The sequence below is a fragment of the Labrus bergylta genome, chromosome 17 (genome assembly GCF_963930695.1).
Source record: "Labrus bergylta chromosome 17, fLabBer1.1, whole genome shotgun sequence".
Classification (NCBI taxonomy): domain Eukaryota; kingdom Metazoa; phylum Chordata; class Actinopteri; order Labriformes; family Labridae; genus Labrus; species Labrus bergylta.
In genome coordinates this window covers 21,306,297-21,325,539 of record NC_089211.1, presented here as the reverse complement: position 1 = coordinate 21,325,539, position 19,243 = coordinate 21,306,297, and the positions used below count along the sequence as shown (strand labels likewise).

The window sequence follows — 19,243 nt, the reverse complement described above, 5'->3', positions numbered from 1 at the left end:
ACTAGATCAATACTCTGGCCATCTGAACATGTCGTCTTAGATTCTCTCTGACCAACTTTTAAACACTGAACACAAGAGCCTCCCTCTGCAGCCTCTCCATCTTCTTCTTTTAGAATGAATAAACACATAAAAACTCTAATCTAGACCTGCTATTTAAATTGCTTATGAATTAAATAAGGGGGGATCATATTAGTATGCAGCACCATGTGAGTTACAACAAGGATGCAGTAATAGAAAACCCACTCCATTTGGCTCTTCTAATTAAACTTTTAATCATGCCGTTTTTCTTCTTACCCATTTTTATTTTTTTTTTGTCGCTCCGAATCTCAGCACTTTATAGACCTTGAGGCGCAAATGTAACTGCAAAAATACTTTGTTGTAAAATACACACAAGAAAATGATTACAGACCTGTACAGACCACACTTTTTCAAACGCTTTCTGAGCGCTTGAAGGTGGAGGAATCGGCTTTTGGAAAGGCCTGGGATGGCATTCGGGTGGAAATTAAAATGCAAAAAGAAGAAAAAAGCTTTTTAGTCGTGGTCAGACTTTTCCTGCAGCCACTTTAAACTGTCTTCCCAAAATAACAGAGTTTTCAAAAAAGAGGAATGTTTTCTTTCTCACCCCTGTGGTCTGCTCTCTGTGAGCCAGTGGTGCTGCGAGCAACAGATAACACAATGCGGCAACACGGCGCTCCCTGGATATTCCCCCCTCTGCTTTCACTTCGATTAAGATTAGAATGCTGTGTTGGACTCTGACATCAAGGCAAGCTACCTATCAAAGCTTAAACTCTGTTCCTTTTCTCTCCCACTGTTTGGCTTTGTAAAAAATGTTTAGCAAATTAAGCAACACCTTTTTTTTTTTTGCTTTTACCCCGACAATCATCAGAATTAGATATGGCACTGGAACAAATGTTTCACATCAGATTTCATGCATTGCTCTGCAAAGCTTTGATCTATCTAACAGGAAACTTTGTATCGCTTGGAAATAAGATCCGCAGAGGTTTTATTTTCTAATTTTGACAAGTTTCGGGACTGTGTGCATGCTACCAAATGCACAGCTTTATTGGCAGTTAGATACGGTAAAAGGAAGGGGATTAGCATTTTTTATTAAGACGGGCTATTTGAGGACATGCAAGAGGAACTCATTGATCTTTCTCTGTCACCCACGATGAATTTCAGCACACTCATGCACACACGCTGATGTCTCTGAAAATGATATAATTGACCTTTTTTTGTGTTTCTAATTAATTAATTAATCTGTGCAAAGAATATTCTGCATACCTTGCAAACGCTATAAAAGGGGAGCCTGCAACTCACAGAAAAGGAATCCTGATTTTGAATGAATCGCGGTTTGTTTGGTCCCTCAAGTTTAATCAGAGTGTAAGATCCACACTATTTAGCTTTATTACAATTGGGATTTAAATACACTTTTGTTGCCCGCACATTAATTTGTTCTTTGTTTGTTTGTCCTCTCTCCAGGCTAAAGCTTAGAAAACCCGATGATATTGGTTTTGGCTGGATTCTCACTTCCTGCCTCCACTGGGACCGAGATGTAAAAATAGCTTATTGAAGGGTGTTAAATAAATGAAGGCAGGAATTATCAAGTAGTAGTTAAACAAGGATTTTCATTAGACTGAGAATCAGTTTTCAATCTTATTTGAAAATGTGTTACAGGTGGTGTTGGGAAATAAGTAGTCCCATTTTATTTCATTTAGAGCGCACTCACACTAGGCAATCTGTACAGTGCCCAAGCACACTTCTCCCCCAAAGACCAGTTCGTTTGACTAGTGTGACTGCTCCGATCTATGCTCACGCACGGTACACTTCATTGGCCTTGGCACAGTTGGAAGAGGTGTCAGTAAAGTTGCCGTCTTGATCTCTGTGTTGTTCTCCGATGTGCGGACACGGACTGGACCGTGCGCCTTTTTGAATTTTGAGTCCGCCTGTCTTGTAAACTGAGCGCGCTTCATGATCCCGCAAAGCCATGCATGTGTTGTATAACGACGTTATGTATAAGAGGTAACCGTGCACTGGCCGGGTTAGTCCTGGAGCAGTGTGAGTGCAGGTCAGCGGGGGAATGGGGAGGGGGTACAATCATGCTTCAGCATGGTACTGGACAACTGGCCCCTAGTCTGAGTGCTCCCTAAATATCCACCACTATCTGTTGGTTACTCTTTGTTGATTTCCTTATTTGGATTGTTGCCATTTTTGAAATAGCAATATCAGCAAAGGGCTTTCCGTATATTAGGCGGAAAATGTGAATATTCTTGGTGTAATTTGATTTACAAAACACACACACAGGAAAACACTGGGGGTTGAAAATGGCAAATTGGTGACTGATATTGGGCCAAAGAAAGATAAAAGGACCTGGAACCTCCAGAAGCCATTACCTTCCAAGGACCCAATCACCTCCAATATGGCTGTCATAAATTAGCTCCACAACAAAAGCAAACTAATTTGCTTCTTTCAATCCCTGCCACGAGATTCCTCTCTTTTCTTCTTCCTCCAGTTTCCTCAACAGCCCGTCTTGGAGGAGCCATGAGCTGATCTGGGAAGATTTATGAATATGTTAGAATAGCCTGAGCCAACAGTTTTCAAAGTGGTGAAGTGAAAATAAATTAAAGGGGCCCTGTAGGCGAGTCGTGCGGAGAGTGATGAATGAGATACTCATTGCTCGGTCGCTCGATGCCTGTCCCTCTTCCTGCGAGTGAAAAGCCTGCAAACATTATGGGGGAAGACAAACAAACATACAAATCAATTAAGTTGTTTTTGATGACAGACGGGTTGAAAAATTGATTTGGAGACTAAAGTATATCAGTAAACACAACGTCCTGGGTTTACCAGAGAATCATTTACTGAGGGGAAATCTTCAGCGGAGAGCAAATGTTGGACGAGCACAACAATAAACAGATGGAGGCATTTGTGTCTCGTTCTCTTTCTCTGCCACTCAGTTGCGCTGTCTGTTTTTCTCTGCATCGTTCTCCACATTCTTCTCCAAACACAAACATGCTACATTGTTCAGACTGTCTGAAACCTGCACTTTGAAAAACAGAATGTTGGAAGAACTGAAGCGTCTTTTTGGCTCAACACGAACTCATTTCTTTTTCTTTTTTTATTTCACACAAAACCCTTCAGAAATACTGGACGGACTTGTCACAACGCTGTCACTCAGCCATTGGATTGGTTCAGGCTGAACGTAAAGAGTTCTGCTTCGTATTCAATAATGCGAGTTAAAAAGGTGTGACATATTCTAGTCTTTTATGTGTTTGTGTTAATGTTATTAAACCATGACTAGGAATGAACATGTTTGTGGTCTTAGGCCTGAATATGTGTTACAACAATAGGAGTCATTATTTGTATTTCAAAATAAAAAAAAGGTATCAGATATTTATTATTTCAATTTGTCCTCAAGAAGAAAAATAGGTATCACTCTAAATTAAGGTCACAAGATTCACCAGTTCACCAGAGAAAAGAGAAAGGTCTGCACACTGTTCAGCTCCTTATGAGCAACATTTTTTTTTTTTTAAACAGGGCAACATTTCGATCAAAAGGATTTTTATGCTTTTATAACATTTAATTGTCTTGCAGCTGTATGCACTATGCTTGGATGTGCGCCACATAGGATTTTCTGTTCAAAAGTTTGAACACATTGCTACTAATTGTTGGTAATTGAATGGCTGATTTAATGTTTCTTTAAAGGTAAAAAAAACAAAAAACCTTCAGATCAAACATGAAACTGAAGACGTTCAGTCATATTAGATTATAGATCAGCTATTGGAATAAGAAAAACACATTTTTTTGAGTTGGCAATAAGGCAGAATTAATATTGATGCCATTTTATGACCTATGAAAGCGATTTGTCATAACATTTTTTCTATATTGTTTATTGTAATGCCTGAAGTCAGGGTGGTGAGGTAGCTGTCAGATTAAGTGTTGAAAGGCAAACCGCAATAGCAGCCTTTTTTTTTTTTTTTTCATTTTCCAGGGCATAGATTCACTTTGAGTGATATGTTTGGCTGTTTTAAGAAGCCCAAAAGTGTGTCCCAAAGTCCTACTTCTACTTGAAAAAGAGATAACACACGCTGCATTGTCGACATGGGTCACCGAAATCAAGACAAACCAAAATGTTCCTCCCTTTAAAGTAGCTTTAAAGTAACAATAGTTAAGTTTTACATTCTCTAACACAAATGCAAAACCAAATTGAGTCTTATCAAACATTATCTACAAGATACCAAGATTAGTTTTTCTTCTTTACCCCCCTAAGAAACTATACGCTAACTTGGGCTATGTGTCACAGTTTGTCACAGTAGCAGTCTGAAGTATTGAACCACCTCCCCGGACAGGCCCAGGCATTAGACCGAGGCACAGTTTCCTTTATGAAACATGCGTCATATCGCCCAGAGAAGTGATAAAGCAGGATAATATCCATCAGGATAGATGGCTGCACACATTTCTTCACTTTTACCGAACACGCTGAAAACCCCTGCTACCTGATGAAATCTTTCCACGTTGACCTCAAGGTCAGCTTTCAATTGGAAGTGGTCAATCAAGAGCGAGTTTCCATTTGGGCCAGCACGACCATAAATCTCCCCTCCCCTTTCCTCCTCTCCCCCTTCCTCCCCTCCCCTTCCCAATCCGGCTGCAGGCTGCCATTTCAGCAAGGGCCATGGTTTCCCGCTCAGTCTTTTTTTTTCTCTCTCACAGAAGAGTGTCGTCAGTTAATGGGGGGGCGAGTGGAGTTCCTTACTTTATTCCTATTTTATATTTAGAAGGGCCAATGAAGTCTGGAGATGTCGTTAGAGACACTTGGTGTGAGGCGTTACCTAAGCTGTCAGCTATGACATGTTTCATGTATCATGTAGGCAGAAAGGTGTTACATTCTAATTAAAAGCATCAGTAACTAATGACATTACATAGCCTACTGAAAGGGCATCGCATTAAATTAAGAACAAAGTCACAGTGCGTCTTATGCACAACCAGCTCACTGTACATCATTCTGCTTATTTCACAGATTCTTAAAGATTTAAACAGTTAGAAGCCACACATTGATTTAAAATCCTTTTTTTCTGCACAAGAAACTGTCTCTTGGATTGCATGGTAAGAAGGGCTCAGCTAACAGTTAATTCTGCAGCCTTTCTTAAACAATCTGCTTAGTGTTTATAATCCACATTTAGCCGATCCCGTCCATTGATGGTGAAGCAAGTCAAAGTGAACACAGGAGGGCAGGAAATCAGAGTTACGTCTGCTCGCTTCTTCTTTTCCACTCACCGGTCTTTAAAAGCTTTTGTATCCCGTGAAGTGTTTACTTCTTTATCCTTCGTTTTTTTTTGTTTGTTTTTTTGTAGCTTTTAAAGTCAGGGTTGGTCATTTCTGGGAAGCTTGCAAGTTTGAAAAATAACATCTCCTCAGGGCTCAGTCTAATCCTGACCCCCCCCACCCCCCACCCCCGCCTTCAACACACGTGCATGAGCTCCTCTGGACAACAACTGCGGTGTAAAAAAAAAAAAAAGGATAGAGGGCCTCTGCACATCGCTTTCAACTTCATCCAACTACTTTACCTCATGGGTCATTCAGTGGTTCTAAAACACCTAATATTTTCATACTTCGCTGCATAATCGCTGCAAAGCTTTATGAATATTTATTCTGGTTTGTCCTGTTGCTTTATCTAAACTCTTTCTCGTCGCAGCCTCCTCTGCTTCTATCTTTATTTTTTCTTGCCCTGTTAAGCAAGACGAGCAGATTTAAGTAAACGTGGTGGTGATTTTTAGAGCTCAGCGTTCTCTCCTGTCCTCTTGTAGACGTGGAATACCTCTGGCCTTGGCGGTGAAGCGCTCAGAATGCAGGCTGGGTGCACAGCAACGGTAGAGTACGCACAGGGAGGCAATGGATTGGTACTTTACATCCGGACCTCACGGCAGTCATCATCAGGTTTTTTTTTTTTTTACAGGAGTACAGCAGCTGCTTTAGAGATGACGGCTCCTTCTTTCAGTCCTTTTTCAGAGCACATAGTATAGTAACAAATAGTATTTGCTGGATGAAATGACCACCCCAACCTTTAAGGTCTCTTGTTTTATCACTGTTAATTGCTTCTCACTACCTTTAAGTTACTATGAGCACTGACTTGATTACAGTTAGTCGTCCAGAGTCTGTGATCTGCAGCAATCACAACGGTCCGCGCTTCATCGCAGCGGTCACCACTAGACTGATACCCAATAATCAACCAATTACACTTGAGTTTTCAACACAGCCACTTAAACATTATTTATTTATTTCCAACTGATTGGATGATTTACTTGAGACTCAAACACTATAAAATATAGAATTGAATGATTTCAGTAGCAGTGTGGGGCGACAGTACATCACTCTATAGGGACTTGGGGTTGGGAACTGGAGGGGCCGCCCGGTTCTAGTCCAGGTGCGGACCAAAATGTGGAAGTTGGTCTGGTAGCTGGAGAGGTCGCAGTTCACTTCGCGAGTACTGCCGACGTGCCTTTGAGCAACCGCCAACAGCTCTAACACAGTCTCTGAGTGGCAGTATGTGGCACACCCCACTCTGAAATCTCTCCACTAAAGTATGTCCACCGGTCCTGTTTGTGCATGTGTGTGTATTTCGGGACATAGTGTGAGTAGCACGTTTCTCAAAAAACAGAGTGTAAACCAGAATTTCCCTCAGGGATTAATAAAGTAAGTGAAATAAATGATGGATTTATTTAGCCAAAAATACCATCTACACTTTTGTATATTGGCAACTAAAATAGTAATTTACTATTCATACTTCTCGTAGATTAAATAATCACCTAACCAAAATCAGAGCCTATAAAATATCTTGTTTTTGTACTTTGCTTCTCATTGTGAGCTTTCTGTCCAACAGTTTCTGTACGTATCAGAGGATTGTCTTCGTTTTTGAGCAGCATGTGCAGCGAATGTGTTTCTTCCCAGTGCAGAGAGACGAGCATTATTTCAGTTCTTTTTTTACATGGATGTTTGACGTAATTTCTCTGATTAATCTGCGCTTTAGATCTGACATGTGTATACAGCACATCTTGACACTTTGAGGGCAATTGTATCTTTTATAGCTGGAATAGAAATGTCAGCACTTATCATACGTCTCTCCTCCTCCTCCTCCTCCTCCTCCTCCTCCTCCTCCTCCTCCTCCTCCTCCTCCCCCCTCTCCGGGGTTCTTGTAAAACATGTGATTTCTGCAAGAGCCTGCACCGGGTGTGAACGAAAGCAGCCTGCATTCGTCTTTGCGTTTCTGTGTGTGTGTGTGTGTGTGTGTGTGTGTGTGTGTGTGTGTGTGTGTGTGTGTGTGTGTGTGTGTGTGTGTGTGTGTGTGTGTGTGTGTGTGTGTGTGTGTGTGTGTGTGCGCACATAAGTATGTCACAGTAGCACAATCTCTCACCCAGCTGAAGCCCTACTGCCACTGCTGTGTGGGGGACACATGGCAGCACACGACGGAACAGCGCAAGAGAGTGCAGCTGAAGTGCACAAGCAGCCAACAGCAACTACACTTCATATTTTGAAACATATCCACGACTGAGAGTATCTTTTTTTTTTTTTTTTGCTAATTCACAAGAAAATTACAGTATTCAAGTTGCAGAGGCGGACACTTTGATGGGCTATTTCCCCGAAAAATAAACGCATCAAATATCTGCCAGTGTGATCCCACACACGGGGGGGAAGAAAAAGAAGAAAGTCATCACTGATTTACTTTTTGCTCAACTTGTTTGTCTGTGTCCAACACAACTGGCAGTAATTCAGCACCATGGAGAGCTCATCTTCCTCTCCGGACCGCCTGCCCCCTCCTCAATCCTGCAATTGCTTCAACATGCAATTTCAGCAATTCTCCATTTTTTTTTCTTTTCCAGGGGGAAGGCGCAGGAAGCTATGAATGCCAAGACCATATTTATATGTAATTTATGCTTTCACGGTGATTACTGCACCTGTATCCTTTCTTGCTTTTTTTTTTTTTTTGAGTGAACAATACGAACGAGTGGTTCCCTTTCAGAGATAGCGGTTTAGGGGGATATTGTATGAAAGACAATGCGTTGTGCTTCCCTTTGTGTTCTGCAAAGATAGAGTGGTGTGTTGTTCATGCGCTTATGCAGACGCTTGTATGTTAATATGTTCTAGGAAATTGGATTTGCCTCTTTTTTGTTGTCTTTTTGTTTTAAAAAAATGTTTGCACCATAGATCCCCACCTCTAAAAAAAAGCCTCAGCAGTTCCTTAAAGGAGGGCTGTTGTTTTTTTTGTTTTTTTTCTGCATTTTGAATGAGAAATTTGGGGATAGAAATATTGATTGAAATGTCCCAAACAATTATTCCCCCCCCCCCCCACACACACACACACACACACACACACACACACACAAATTGCAAAACACAAGCTCAGAGTCCCGTCTGATCGCACAGGCCGCTGCCTTCCAGAGTGCCGAGAACACTTATGATAATCTGCGATAATCTACTCAGCGCAGACACAGCAACACATTATCCTTTTCTCGAATGCTAAGTATGCCTCGTCGAGAACTTTTCAAAAAAATGCTAACATATTCTGAGCTCTGAGAATAGCTGCGGTGGAACATGTTATCCTCCGTCAGGCCCAGCACACATACACACACACACACACACACACGCTGTCAGAGACCTAAAGCTCTTTCTGTAAAGGGATGAAAAGTGGATAAATAGCTACTTTTCGCTGCACCTTTTCTACCTCTTTAGTTGTGGTAGAGGAGCCCGTGTGTGAAATGGGCCAACGCAGCAAATCTTAAAACTATATATTTGAAGTGTCTAGGGATCAGCAGGGTGCAGTGGGCAAGGCTTGGACTTGCAGAAAGAAAAAGAAAAAAAAAAGAAACAGGCAATCTTCCAGTTCAGGGGTCTTTGGTTTTGTATCACGGCTGAAACGATCACCTCAGATGGTAATTTAATGCCCCCCCATTGAAGTAGCGCACTTTAGTGCACCAGTGGATTAAGTAATGATTATTTTGCGAAATTGCAGCCACACAATGGTCAATTAATCTTTAATGAAACTGTAACTTATGAGGCGGAGCGTGGCATTGCAATAAGCAAGGCAACTGCTTGCCAGGGCAGTTACAAGGCTCGGTTGCGGGGCCTGCACTCCTCATCCGTCTATCGGTGTGTAAAAATAGAGCATGCGGCGATGAGACGTAATGAAAAGGTAAAGTCACAGGAGCATTTTGTTTTCTTCCTTAAGCATTCACGGAATGTTTGCGGGCCCTGCCAAACCAATACGTGAAGGAAATCTATCAGCACCTGATGTACGCAATGAGATTCACGGCCATTTTGAGGTGCTATTTATTTAGAGGGTTGAGGGGAATTATGTGCACTGACAGAGCATGAAGTTGGAAGTTATCAAACGGCTGCACGGGAATTCCAATGCGCACCTATTTATTTATTTCTTCGGCAGCTCTTTTAATGATTGTAAGTGCAACTCACTACCTCACTACCCGATGTTTTCCTCAGCCTATGCCTGCCTCTGAGCGGAATAAACTGCAGCTTCATGGCCAAATCATTCAACATGTTTGCGCACTTACACAACAAAGCCACAAAGATAAATGTGTTTTTACTCTGATTAGTCGCATTTCTTTGGCCAGAGGGGGCTTCAAATCCTCTGACTCATCCCCCACATTGCACCACCAAATGTTGATGGATTTACTTTTTATTGCATGACATCATCCCCTACACCGGGAGTGGGGGGGAGGACAAGACATGAAATTTCTACACTACTTGAAAACGTGCACGGTTTGCGAGCAGAGGAGGTGCGGAAAAGCGGAGAGTGATTGATGGAAGTGAATGAGAGCCAAAGGAAGACGGCGGGGACGAGTCAAGGGGCATGTGCACGAGTGTTACGGGGAGTGGGAGAGAGAGTAATGAGGTAAGACAGCGGAGATGTGTACAGAGACAGAGAAAGGAAAAGAGAAGGCGAAAGAGAGCGCAAGAGTGATAAGTGCTGAGCTGATCGTCAGCAGCATCCCCAACGATTTCTTCTGCAATCTCTCGGTAACCACACATTGATATCAGAAAACAAAAACGTGTGTGTGTGTTTGAGTGTGTGTGTGTGTGTATTGAAGGAAACTTGGGGGTATGATGTACTGATGAAGAAGAAGGCAAAGCGAGAGGGAGGGCGGAGGCACTCGGCGTTATTGTGCACCCGGCCGCTGGCACCAGCACTGTCAGTGAGCAGCGTTGATCCGTGAACTTGCCATCTGGATTCTCCCACAAATCACATTAAAGTTTCAAGCCCAGGAATACATCAAGCTAAATGAATATTGGATCCAGGGGCCCGCAGACAGGCCTGATGGAGAGAAAGCCCAGTGCAACCCAACTCTTTTGTGGTCAGACATGATCCATCCATCCTTCCATCCATCCCCCCCCCCTCCTCTTTTACTCCCTCCTGCCATCCCTTCCTTTATGAGTAATGGGCAGCGGCTCAGATGACGGAAGACGCCCAAGGACACATCAGAAAGATGGCTGCAGGAGCTGGGGATTGAACCCCGGACCTTCTGGTTGAGAGACGACCGACTGTCTGTCCACTTCCTTTAAAGTGTAAACTGCTCCACTCCAATTCAAAACCTGCTCAAAGATTGTAGTCCAACCACTGAGTAGACTGTATGAATCAGCCTACAGTAAAACCTGTTATGGTTCGGCGAACAGTATTGTGACCTTTGACCTTAAACACACTCTGAATAGTGAATAAGAACTATTACCAGTCAAACCCTAAGATACAGGGTCCCACATTTTAATAAGGTCAGACTGAAGCACTCTTTTGTACACCATATGGAGCTTAATCCCAGATCAAAGTATGCTGAAGGCCTGTGTCTGTTTATCTTGTATTCTTATACGTTTATATCTTTGTGTTGTAAATGGAGCTTCAGACTTAAAATTTGACTTGAAAATTTATTTATTTCAATCAATCAATCATCTAAGGTCATTAAAGAAATTCCAGGTGCAATTTCTTAAACTACCACCGCAGCAAATTGAGTTAAAACCTTGTAATCCAGAGCCTTTTTTTTTTTTTTTTTTTGGGTTCGGTGTTCAAGAACAAACTTACAAAAATAAAAAGCTTTGAGGCGGCTGTGGCTCAGAGGAGGAGTGGGAGCGGTTTGATCCGCAGCTCAGAAGTATCCCTAGGCAAGATACTGAACCCAAAATTGATATGAAGGTGCTACACAAGGTGCAGTCCATTTACCATTCACGAGTGAATAACTAAGTGACAACAAATATATGCAATATTCATACGCTCCAGCGATGGCACAGAAAATAACGCCTCAAAACATTGCAACGTGCGTTTTTCATTTCTCATAAAGCTGCGGCAAAACCCTGCATTCTTCATCCCGACGTTAAAGGCCTGAAAATCCTGTAGTGACTGACAATTAGCACCAATTACTGATTCATAGAAACAACAGATATTTCTACATAAACAAGCAGACAGTTTATGCTAATTTTCATCAAAGGCTGTCAACATAAATGTGTACGTGAGCCTATGTTTCTGAGGCGATTCTTGGCGTATATTAAGACCTTAATTTGCTTCTCAATTACCCACATTTTTTTCAGTTTAGTCGTTGCTGTGGGTGTCGATAAGGGGGCGTTAATTACCACATATACATAACGTTAGAGATACCATTGGATTACATGACAACGCCCTGAAAATGATTCATGTGCACAATATGGAATTATATGCTTACTTTCCCTTTCATTTCAGCTGCATTATGTTGCTTTTGCATAAACGGATTCTTTTCTCAACCCGAAGGTGAAAATAATATGTGAGCGAGGGGGGAAAATAATGCAATCATTCATCATTCAATAACATGTTACGTTCTGGTTCCTGGTTGCATATTTTCTCTGCTGAAGCTCTGTTTGTGCTCAAGTAAAACCTATTAAGGAAAATATTGCCTCACCAAGACGCTGTTTCATATGAGAAGGAAAAAATCTATTTAGTTTCTTTTCCAATCCAGTGGCTTGCAGAGCGAGGGATTTATTTTCCCCCGGCTTGGAGTGAAGAGAAAGCCTGTACTGTTAGCTGTCCAGGCTTCAATTCGATGAGATCCCAAGGGTGAGATATGGATTGGCTTCGAGTCTAAAAATTATAAATACCTTGTCAGAGTGAGACTGAAGTGGTACTTTAGCTTTAGCCCCAAATTGGCCCCTGGATTACAAATTCAGCCATTGCCATTAGTGTATAATTAGCAGAATGCTGCCAAGCAGGGTATGAAAACCACAAGCAATCACAAATGCTAACACTTACACTTAAGCCCATGCAAAACTCTACAAAATGCAGACAAAAAGAAGGAGCTAAATAACACATCACAACACAAGGCAGACAGCAGGGACCAATCACTGTTATACATCATCACATCATGGTTGACCTGCAGCAGCTCAAGCTGAATGCAGTCAAGCTTTTCAGCAAATCCTTTGGAAAATAATGAGTGTTTACAACGCAAAACGATCTTTGAAGGGCAATCGGCCACTTCACCGCCACTCTCCAATTATGGTAACTTTTTCTCGTTTACAAGATGCAACTCAGTTTTTACTCCTCATGTTTTTTTAATTGCAAGATAATAGAAAAAGATATTCTCTTCACTATGGCTCCCTGAGGATTTGTGGATTCATTGTTCAGTGCATGAATGCTGCACATTTCAAATTCCACTTTGAGTCAATGGTTTGCTTTTTTAAAACACACACAAGAAAAAAGAGTTGAGCAAGGATTGAAGTGTGTTTTCTTTAATCTTGAATTGTACTTTATGTCATAGAAAATGTCCTATAAATAAATCATGTTGACACACATGTGAGACTAAAACTTTCCCGTTCCTCTCTGTTCTAGGTCTCCAGGTCATTTTCCCGGAATACCTGCAGGAGAAATTTGTCCAGTCAGCTCTGAGTTACATCATGTGCAATGGAGAGGGGGAGTACGTGTGCCATGACAACCAGTGCATCTGTCAGTGCGCCAACGAGTATCCCCAGTGCAACTGTCCCATCACCGACATCCAGATCATGGAGAACACGCTGCTAGGCATGACTGAGTCCTGGGTCTCCTCTTACAAGGACTTTGAGAACTCTGGTGAGCTAGAAAAATCCCTGTAACTTTTGTTTACCCAGAATATTGTGTGAAAAATGGCAACCTGTACTGCAATTAAACATTTAAGATTATTAACAGTCTACAAGGGAAAAATCCCTGACAAGTTTAAGGTCCTATGAGGAGTTTATAACTGGTTATGCAAAAGAAATGTTGGGCTCAGGTCCAAATATGCAGTTATTGAGACAGTCGGGGATAGGCCCAGAGATAACATGCACAGGCTGGATTTTTTTTTTGTCCACCAGGGGGGCGCCAAAATCGACACAAACAAAGTTTCTCACAGGAGCTTTAAGGTTGATCTATCCACACAAGGGCTTTTTATTGTTGGTCACAGTTAGGAGAATAATCATAATAAATATAAACAATATTTGCACAAACTATTTTAAACCACGTTCTATAGCTTCTTAACCAAGTCTTTCCTTTCTCACTGCCAGATCTACACAAGCTACATTTTACTTTCCCTGCAGAAATATCCGATGAAACTCTCTTTGTTTTTGTTGCATATTGAGGACAAGGTGCATGGATGGGTTTTGTGATAATTTCTCAACCTAAAAAGCTGATTAGAAAACCCTGATGTTATAGTTGGAAGGCATTAGTATCACATATTTTCTTACCAATCTTAACTTGATGTTTTCAAAGAATGATGACAGCAAAAACAAAAAGTGTCAAATGCTTGAAGGTCATGGCAACTAATATCCTCTTCTATACTGAATCCTCCCTTTCCCTTTGAATTCCACAGCAGTTGCCAGTAAAATATTGGACACAGTGAAGGGGAAAAAAACACATCTACTGCCCAGTTGCTACATGGCAAGGCCTCTACATTTATCTATTATTGATACCATATAAAAGTGTCCCAATAAAAACCTGCCAGCAACAGATAAATATATTTATGTGCCATAGAAGAAAGTTACAGTGAGTCATGGAGGTCGCTGAGTGCAGTACAGCTGTGAAGAGGTGCTTGAAAATAAAAGTACCAAATAAAGTGATGAGGCCAAAAAGTGCAGTTCACACACTCTAAACAAAAGAAGAAAAGGGAATCAATAAGTTCTCAGATAGTCTTGTGTCAAGTATGTTTCCAAACACTTGTCTTTGAAGAAAAGAGACGTCACCATTTTCATGCTAACTATATTTAAAGCATCCATGAGGGGTTTTCATCTGGTTATGAAACAGGCTGAAATTAATATTGATGCCTCCCTAAAAGCTGCAAAAGCAAACAAAACCATCCAGCAGAGGGAATGGTTATTCTGTAGAGTTATTTTTAATGCTTCTAACCGCTGCTGCAGGGTAGGTGTCTGATGATGTGGACAACTGCACGCTGATGAAACGGCCTTTAGTAAAGATTCTCAATGAGTGAAACATCAGACTTTTACAAGTAAGCAGGATGGTTTTTTTTGTTGTTGTAAAAAACACTACTCCCACCAGTACAGCACAAAATTAGCAAAGAGATCTGAGGTACCTCTTTGTCCACAGGGGGCGCCAAAATCAACACAAAGTTAATTATGTACTTACTGTACCACAAAAAAATCAGGGGGAAACAACTGTTCAAAGATAAACTTAATATATACATATATTTTTAGTAGACGCTAAGAACAATCTGCAAACTCCTGTGTTGAAAAATAAAGCAGATACAGAAGTGCAAAAAAGTGCTTTTTCTCAAATGTCCACTTGAGGCTGGCTCCAAAAGCAAAGAAGCACAATTATCACCCCCCTATATACACATTTTTAAAGCAGAATACAGGATGTTTACAGCCTAGTTCATAAAGAGGGTTTGATGGGAATAGCTCATTTGCTTATTGGGACACATGTACACAGGATCTTTATTATAGGTCTTTATTATTAAAGACATATGATATAATTAGGGGCGTGGTCTATTTGACTGACAGGTGGGTGCATTGAAGCTGTTTAACAAAAGGCTTAAGGTCGGCCTCAGCTCCTCCTCTATGCCTGTTACTAGATTGATTGAAAGTTAGGTGGGGATAGCATTTCCAAAATGGCGACCGCCGTCGAAAGGCTTCAGAATGCCTCGTCAGAAACAAACTGGTGATGTCACTGAGACTACGTCCATGTTTTATAGTCTATGGTTTATGCACAAGTCAACCAAAACAAAGTAGCAACTAGTTTGATCAGTCTTATTTATATGTTATCGCACCTTTCGATCAAATCAAAAAGTGCTCTTCATAAACAGCTCATAGAAACAGCCTCAAAGATTTATTAAAAATTGCACAATGCAAGCAGAAAATGGTAAAATACCTAAAAGCTACATTTAGAAAGAAAAAAATGAAATGCATAATTTAGTGATTACACCAGCTGAATAGAATAAAAATAACTGAATGTGGTCGCTACAGAGACTCTGGCTGTAAATGAACCACACTGACATTTTAAGTGTGTCTGCGTAGTGAATATTTATCAAAGCCCTGATTTTTTTTTTTCTCTCACCTTTAACTATTTAGTATTTTACTAAAACCAGAGTAAAAGGTTGTGCAAATGAGATATATTCTGTCAAAACACTTTTATTCTGTCATAACAATTATGCACAGAAACTCCTCCACAAAGACTCCTGATCCCTCTGGGGGAAAGACTTTTTTTTTTGGCCGTGTCAGATGCGATATAAAAAGACCAGCGAATAGTTGATTTGATTTTTCATGACTGATATCCACTCCCACAGATAATGTATATTTCACTTCATGTATAATATATGCTTTTTTTTTGCCTTGGGCATAGTTCATGTCTCTGAATAATTTCCTCTACATGTGCAATATTGTTTTTTCTGTGCTTTCTGATATTACTCAGAGAAAATATCGTACTACAAGAGATCTAGTTGCGTAGTTGATTGGGTTGCATGCCCACTTGTTTGCCGAATTCCTGTGTAGCATGAATTATTCAAATGCATCATTTTGCTCGGTACAAGTACAACAAGAATCTCAACGGTGCCTAAAAGCTTTGGAAACATTAGACATGATAAAATATTTGTGATTGTATGTCCAGAAGCCAACACATGTGAGGACTGAAATCTCTTGATGAGATGGAGGTTTTATTGGAGATAAGAGTTTAAAGGACTATTTGCAATCGTCAGAAGCTTGATTCTTGATGGCGTTGCAGCTTGAGAGGAAGAAATTGACATATATTGACCTTGTATGTGAGACTGTTTCGATTAAGCATCTTCTGTGGAGCGAATCAGACAACATAGTGTCTAGGAGTCATCTGGAAAGGGAAAAGGAGCAAAGAGAGGTACTTGACATCCTTGAAAACTGGGAGGAGATATATATATGGTAAGTTGAAAACACGGATAGAAGGGATCTGGCGTCTTTGAAGAAAATGGGGGGGGGGGGGGTTGACATGCCGAGGAGGAGAGCGGAGAGAAGAAATTCCTGACATTTCTCGGCTGTTGCTGAAAAAGAGCTCTCGACTCTGTGGTTAATGCTGTTAAACTGTTGGAGAGGTCTGTAACGGGGGGGGGGGGGAGTGGCTCACTGTGCAGGTCTTTTCTTGGATGCAGGGATCTGCTCTTTAAAGATTTGACTGTTGAAGAAGCTTGAGGTCTCTCGCCCCAACATCTTTGTTATCTTTTTTTCTCCGCAGAAATGTTGTTTAGCGCTGCTATGTCATGCAGAAGGTCCATTAAATTGTGTCTAAACTTCAGATGAAAGAGTGCAGACGGTTATCTTTGTGTGACTACTTGTGCACCGTCTTCAAATTGGGTGCTGACGTTGGTAAGGAGACATTTTTAGCCTTAAATTGTTCACTCTATTATTTATAATGATGTGCTTAAATTTATCTCCGGAGATAATAATGAGCAACTCTGAGTTCTTTGACTCAGTGTTTTCGTAATTAGAACACCAAATACAAGGAAAGAAGAGGGTTTTTTTTTTGGTAACCTCTTGATAACCATTGTAGCTAAAAAAGAGAAGAAGACTTGGAGTTGTTGAAAATAAGGGTGAGAGAGCTGGACTCACGGAGTGTTTGGGGAGACAAGCAGGAGTAACATAAGGACAATCATCACCACTGCTGGGAACAAATGTGTTGAGGCGGCGCTCCTTAGCGAGAGTGTGAGAGCACAGAGTGAGAGGGTGTTTACTGCTCCCAGGGACTCAATTTCTCTGCAAATACTCCCAGCACAAGCAATCCAAGAAAGTAAACCAAAGACATCCAACAGTGTTAACTTAAAAGAAGACAGGACAGAACTTAAGGTGCTCACTGACCACAGGGACATTTGAAATAAAACACTGAAAGTCTTCTCTAATTGTCTTTAAAAAAAAAAAATAGAGTTGACAAAATGATGATACTTTTAAGTATGTCACATGTGATACGCTAAATTTGAATTATTAGTCTGGAACTTTTCCCCCTTAAAGGAGCAGTATGTAGCTCTGACATCTCGTGTTTAAAGTGGGTACTGCAGTCCAAAGTCAAAGTAGATATCTTTAATATTGATTCTTATAAACTAGTAGTTCCAAAGGTCAATTTAACAGCATCATAACTTTCAACAGGAAGATTGGCGTCTCTCCCATGTCCACAGCACAGCCCAATCATCGCCTGTTCACTTCAGTGTGAAACTTTGGCAGCGGGTCGAGGTCATCTCGCAAGAAGTGCATACGGCTTCATGGCACTAGTTCACACACAAGCCTTCACTTATAATACAAGCAAGAGTTAGCGCTTCTCTGTTCAGTTTGATACAACGTCTGAGGCTATGAGATGAAAGAGGACGGGGACAGATGAAGATAAGAAGAGAAAAAAAGATAGTGACCGAGCCATGAGCAGAGTGTTCATCCCTGCCGATATTATTCACTGATCTAAAGTATTTTTAAAACTTCTGAACTTTTGACCTCAGCAATCATTAAAATAATTAAAATAACCAGAAATTGTATAATTCAGTACACACGGTATAGATGAAAAATTACGATTTTCCGTCCAGTACTTTCTTAGTACTTACTTACTACTTACTACTTACTTAGTTCAGTCAGTGCAGCCTTAGCCCAAAGCTCAACTGTTTATCCGACGTGCTTTAAAGTTTCAGGGCAAATATTGACTGCTAAACTTTTTTTTTCCCCAAGATGTTCTGTTTTTGTTAAGTTGACTTTAATTGTACAAGAAGATATCTAATTGAATCAATACAGCTTTGAGAGGAGAATGCTGAATCTTTGCATTATTCTCCCTGACACCAAACCCCTCCCAAGAATTCATGTCAGTAAAATAATCCAACTCTTTTTCTTCCTTCCTTTTTTTTTTGACTCTCCCTGTCATACCACCACTTCTCCCTCCACTTCTCGTGTCCCCTGTATGGCCATCTGCTCGCTCTCTCTCTCTCACTCGTACTCACCCTGTGCCTCTTCTGTCATCCAGATGAGTTCAAGTCCTTCCTGAAGAGGCTGCCGTCCACTCACTTCCTGCCCATCAGCAGCGTGCATCTCCTCTGGGGCAGCGACTGGGACCTTCAGGCTCGCTATCGGCTCCTTCAGAGCTCCCTGGAGATCCAGCGGCTCAAGATCCAGCGCACCGCCCGCAAGCTCTTTGGCCTCAGCATCCGTTGTCATCACAACCCCAACCACCAGATGCCTAGGGAGAGGTGGGTAGAAACACAACCTGATGATGTGGCTTTTTTTCAGAAAGACAAATCGACAATGCTGCTTTTGACGTTGATAATTTTGGATACTTTCTTTTTACGGTTGCTGGAAAACTTGGCATGTAAATGATCTCCAAAGAGGAGTGACATCTTTGAAGGAAACCTCTCCTCTGAGAGGATTTTATTTTGATTGTTGCTTCCTGAAGCATGCTTGGTAAGGTTGTCATCCATTATAAATTTCTACTCATGGTTCTGTTGTTTCTGTCCATCAAGTCGACTTAGTGCCAAGGCTTGCACATGCCCAAAGCACTCTTGCTCACTCTTGTATTTCCACATTGCAATCTGAAAAGAAAATGTAGCTGTGGGAGTTTTCTTGATAGGTCATTGCACACATCTGTCACCACCTACTGCAGCTAAAGCTTAAGAGCATCGCCGGCAATGCGCTATGGTGTCGGCATCGCCCGAAATACCAGAAATTTCCCCATCTACTCTATCAAATATCAGAAAACACCATGCAAAATATGCAACATTCCCAATTTCCACTTGAAACAGCGCTAAATCTGTTCTGTGTAGGGGATGTCGCCTTATAAATG

At 41.2% G+C, this 19,243-nt stretch overlaps 1 protein-coding gene across 1 annotated transcript in view; it reads left to right on the top strand.

Moving 5' to 3' along the window:
- The window catches only part of brinp1 (bone morphogenetic protein/retinoic acid inducible neural-specific 1), a 133,745-nt gene that overhangs the window by 101,750 nt on the left and 12,752 nt on the right, over positions 1-19,243 (top strand). The window contains exons 6-7 of the mRNA XM_020638408.3: positions 12,842-13,078; positions 18,431-18,653. Coding sequence (XP_020494064.1) covers positions 12,842-13,078; positions 18,431-18,653 — 460 coding nt within the window. The remainder of the gene's footprint in view (positions 1-12,841; positions 13,079-18,430; positions 18,654-19,243) is intronic.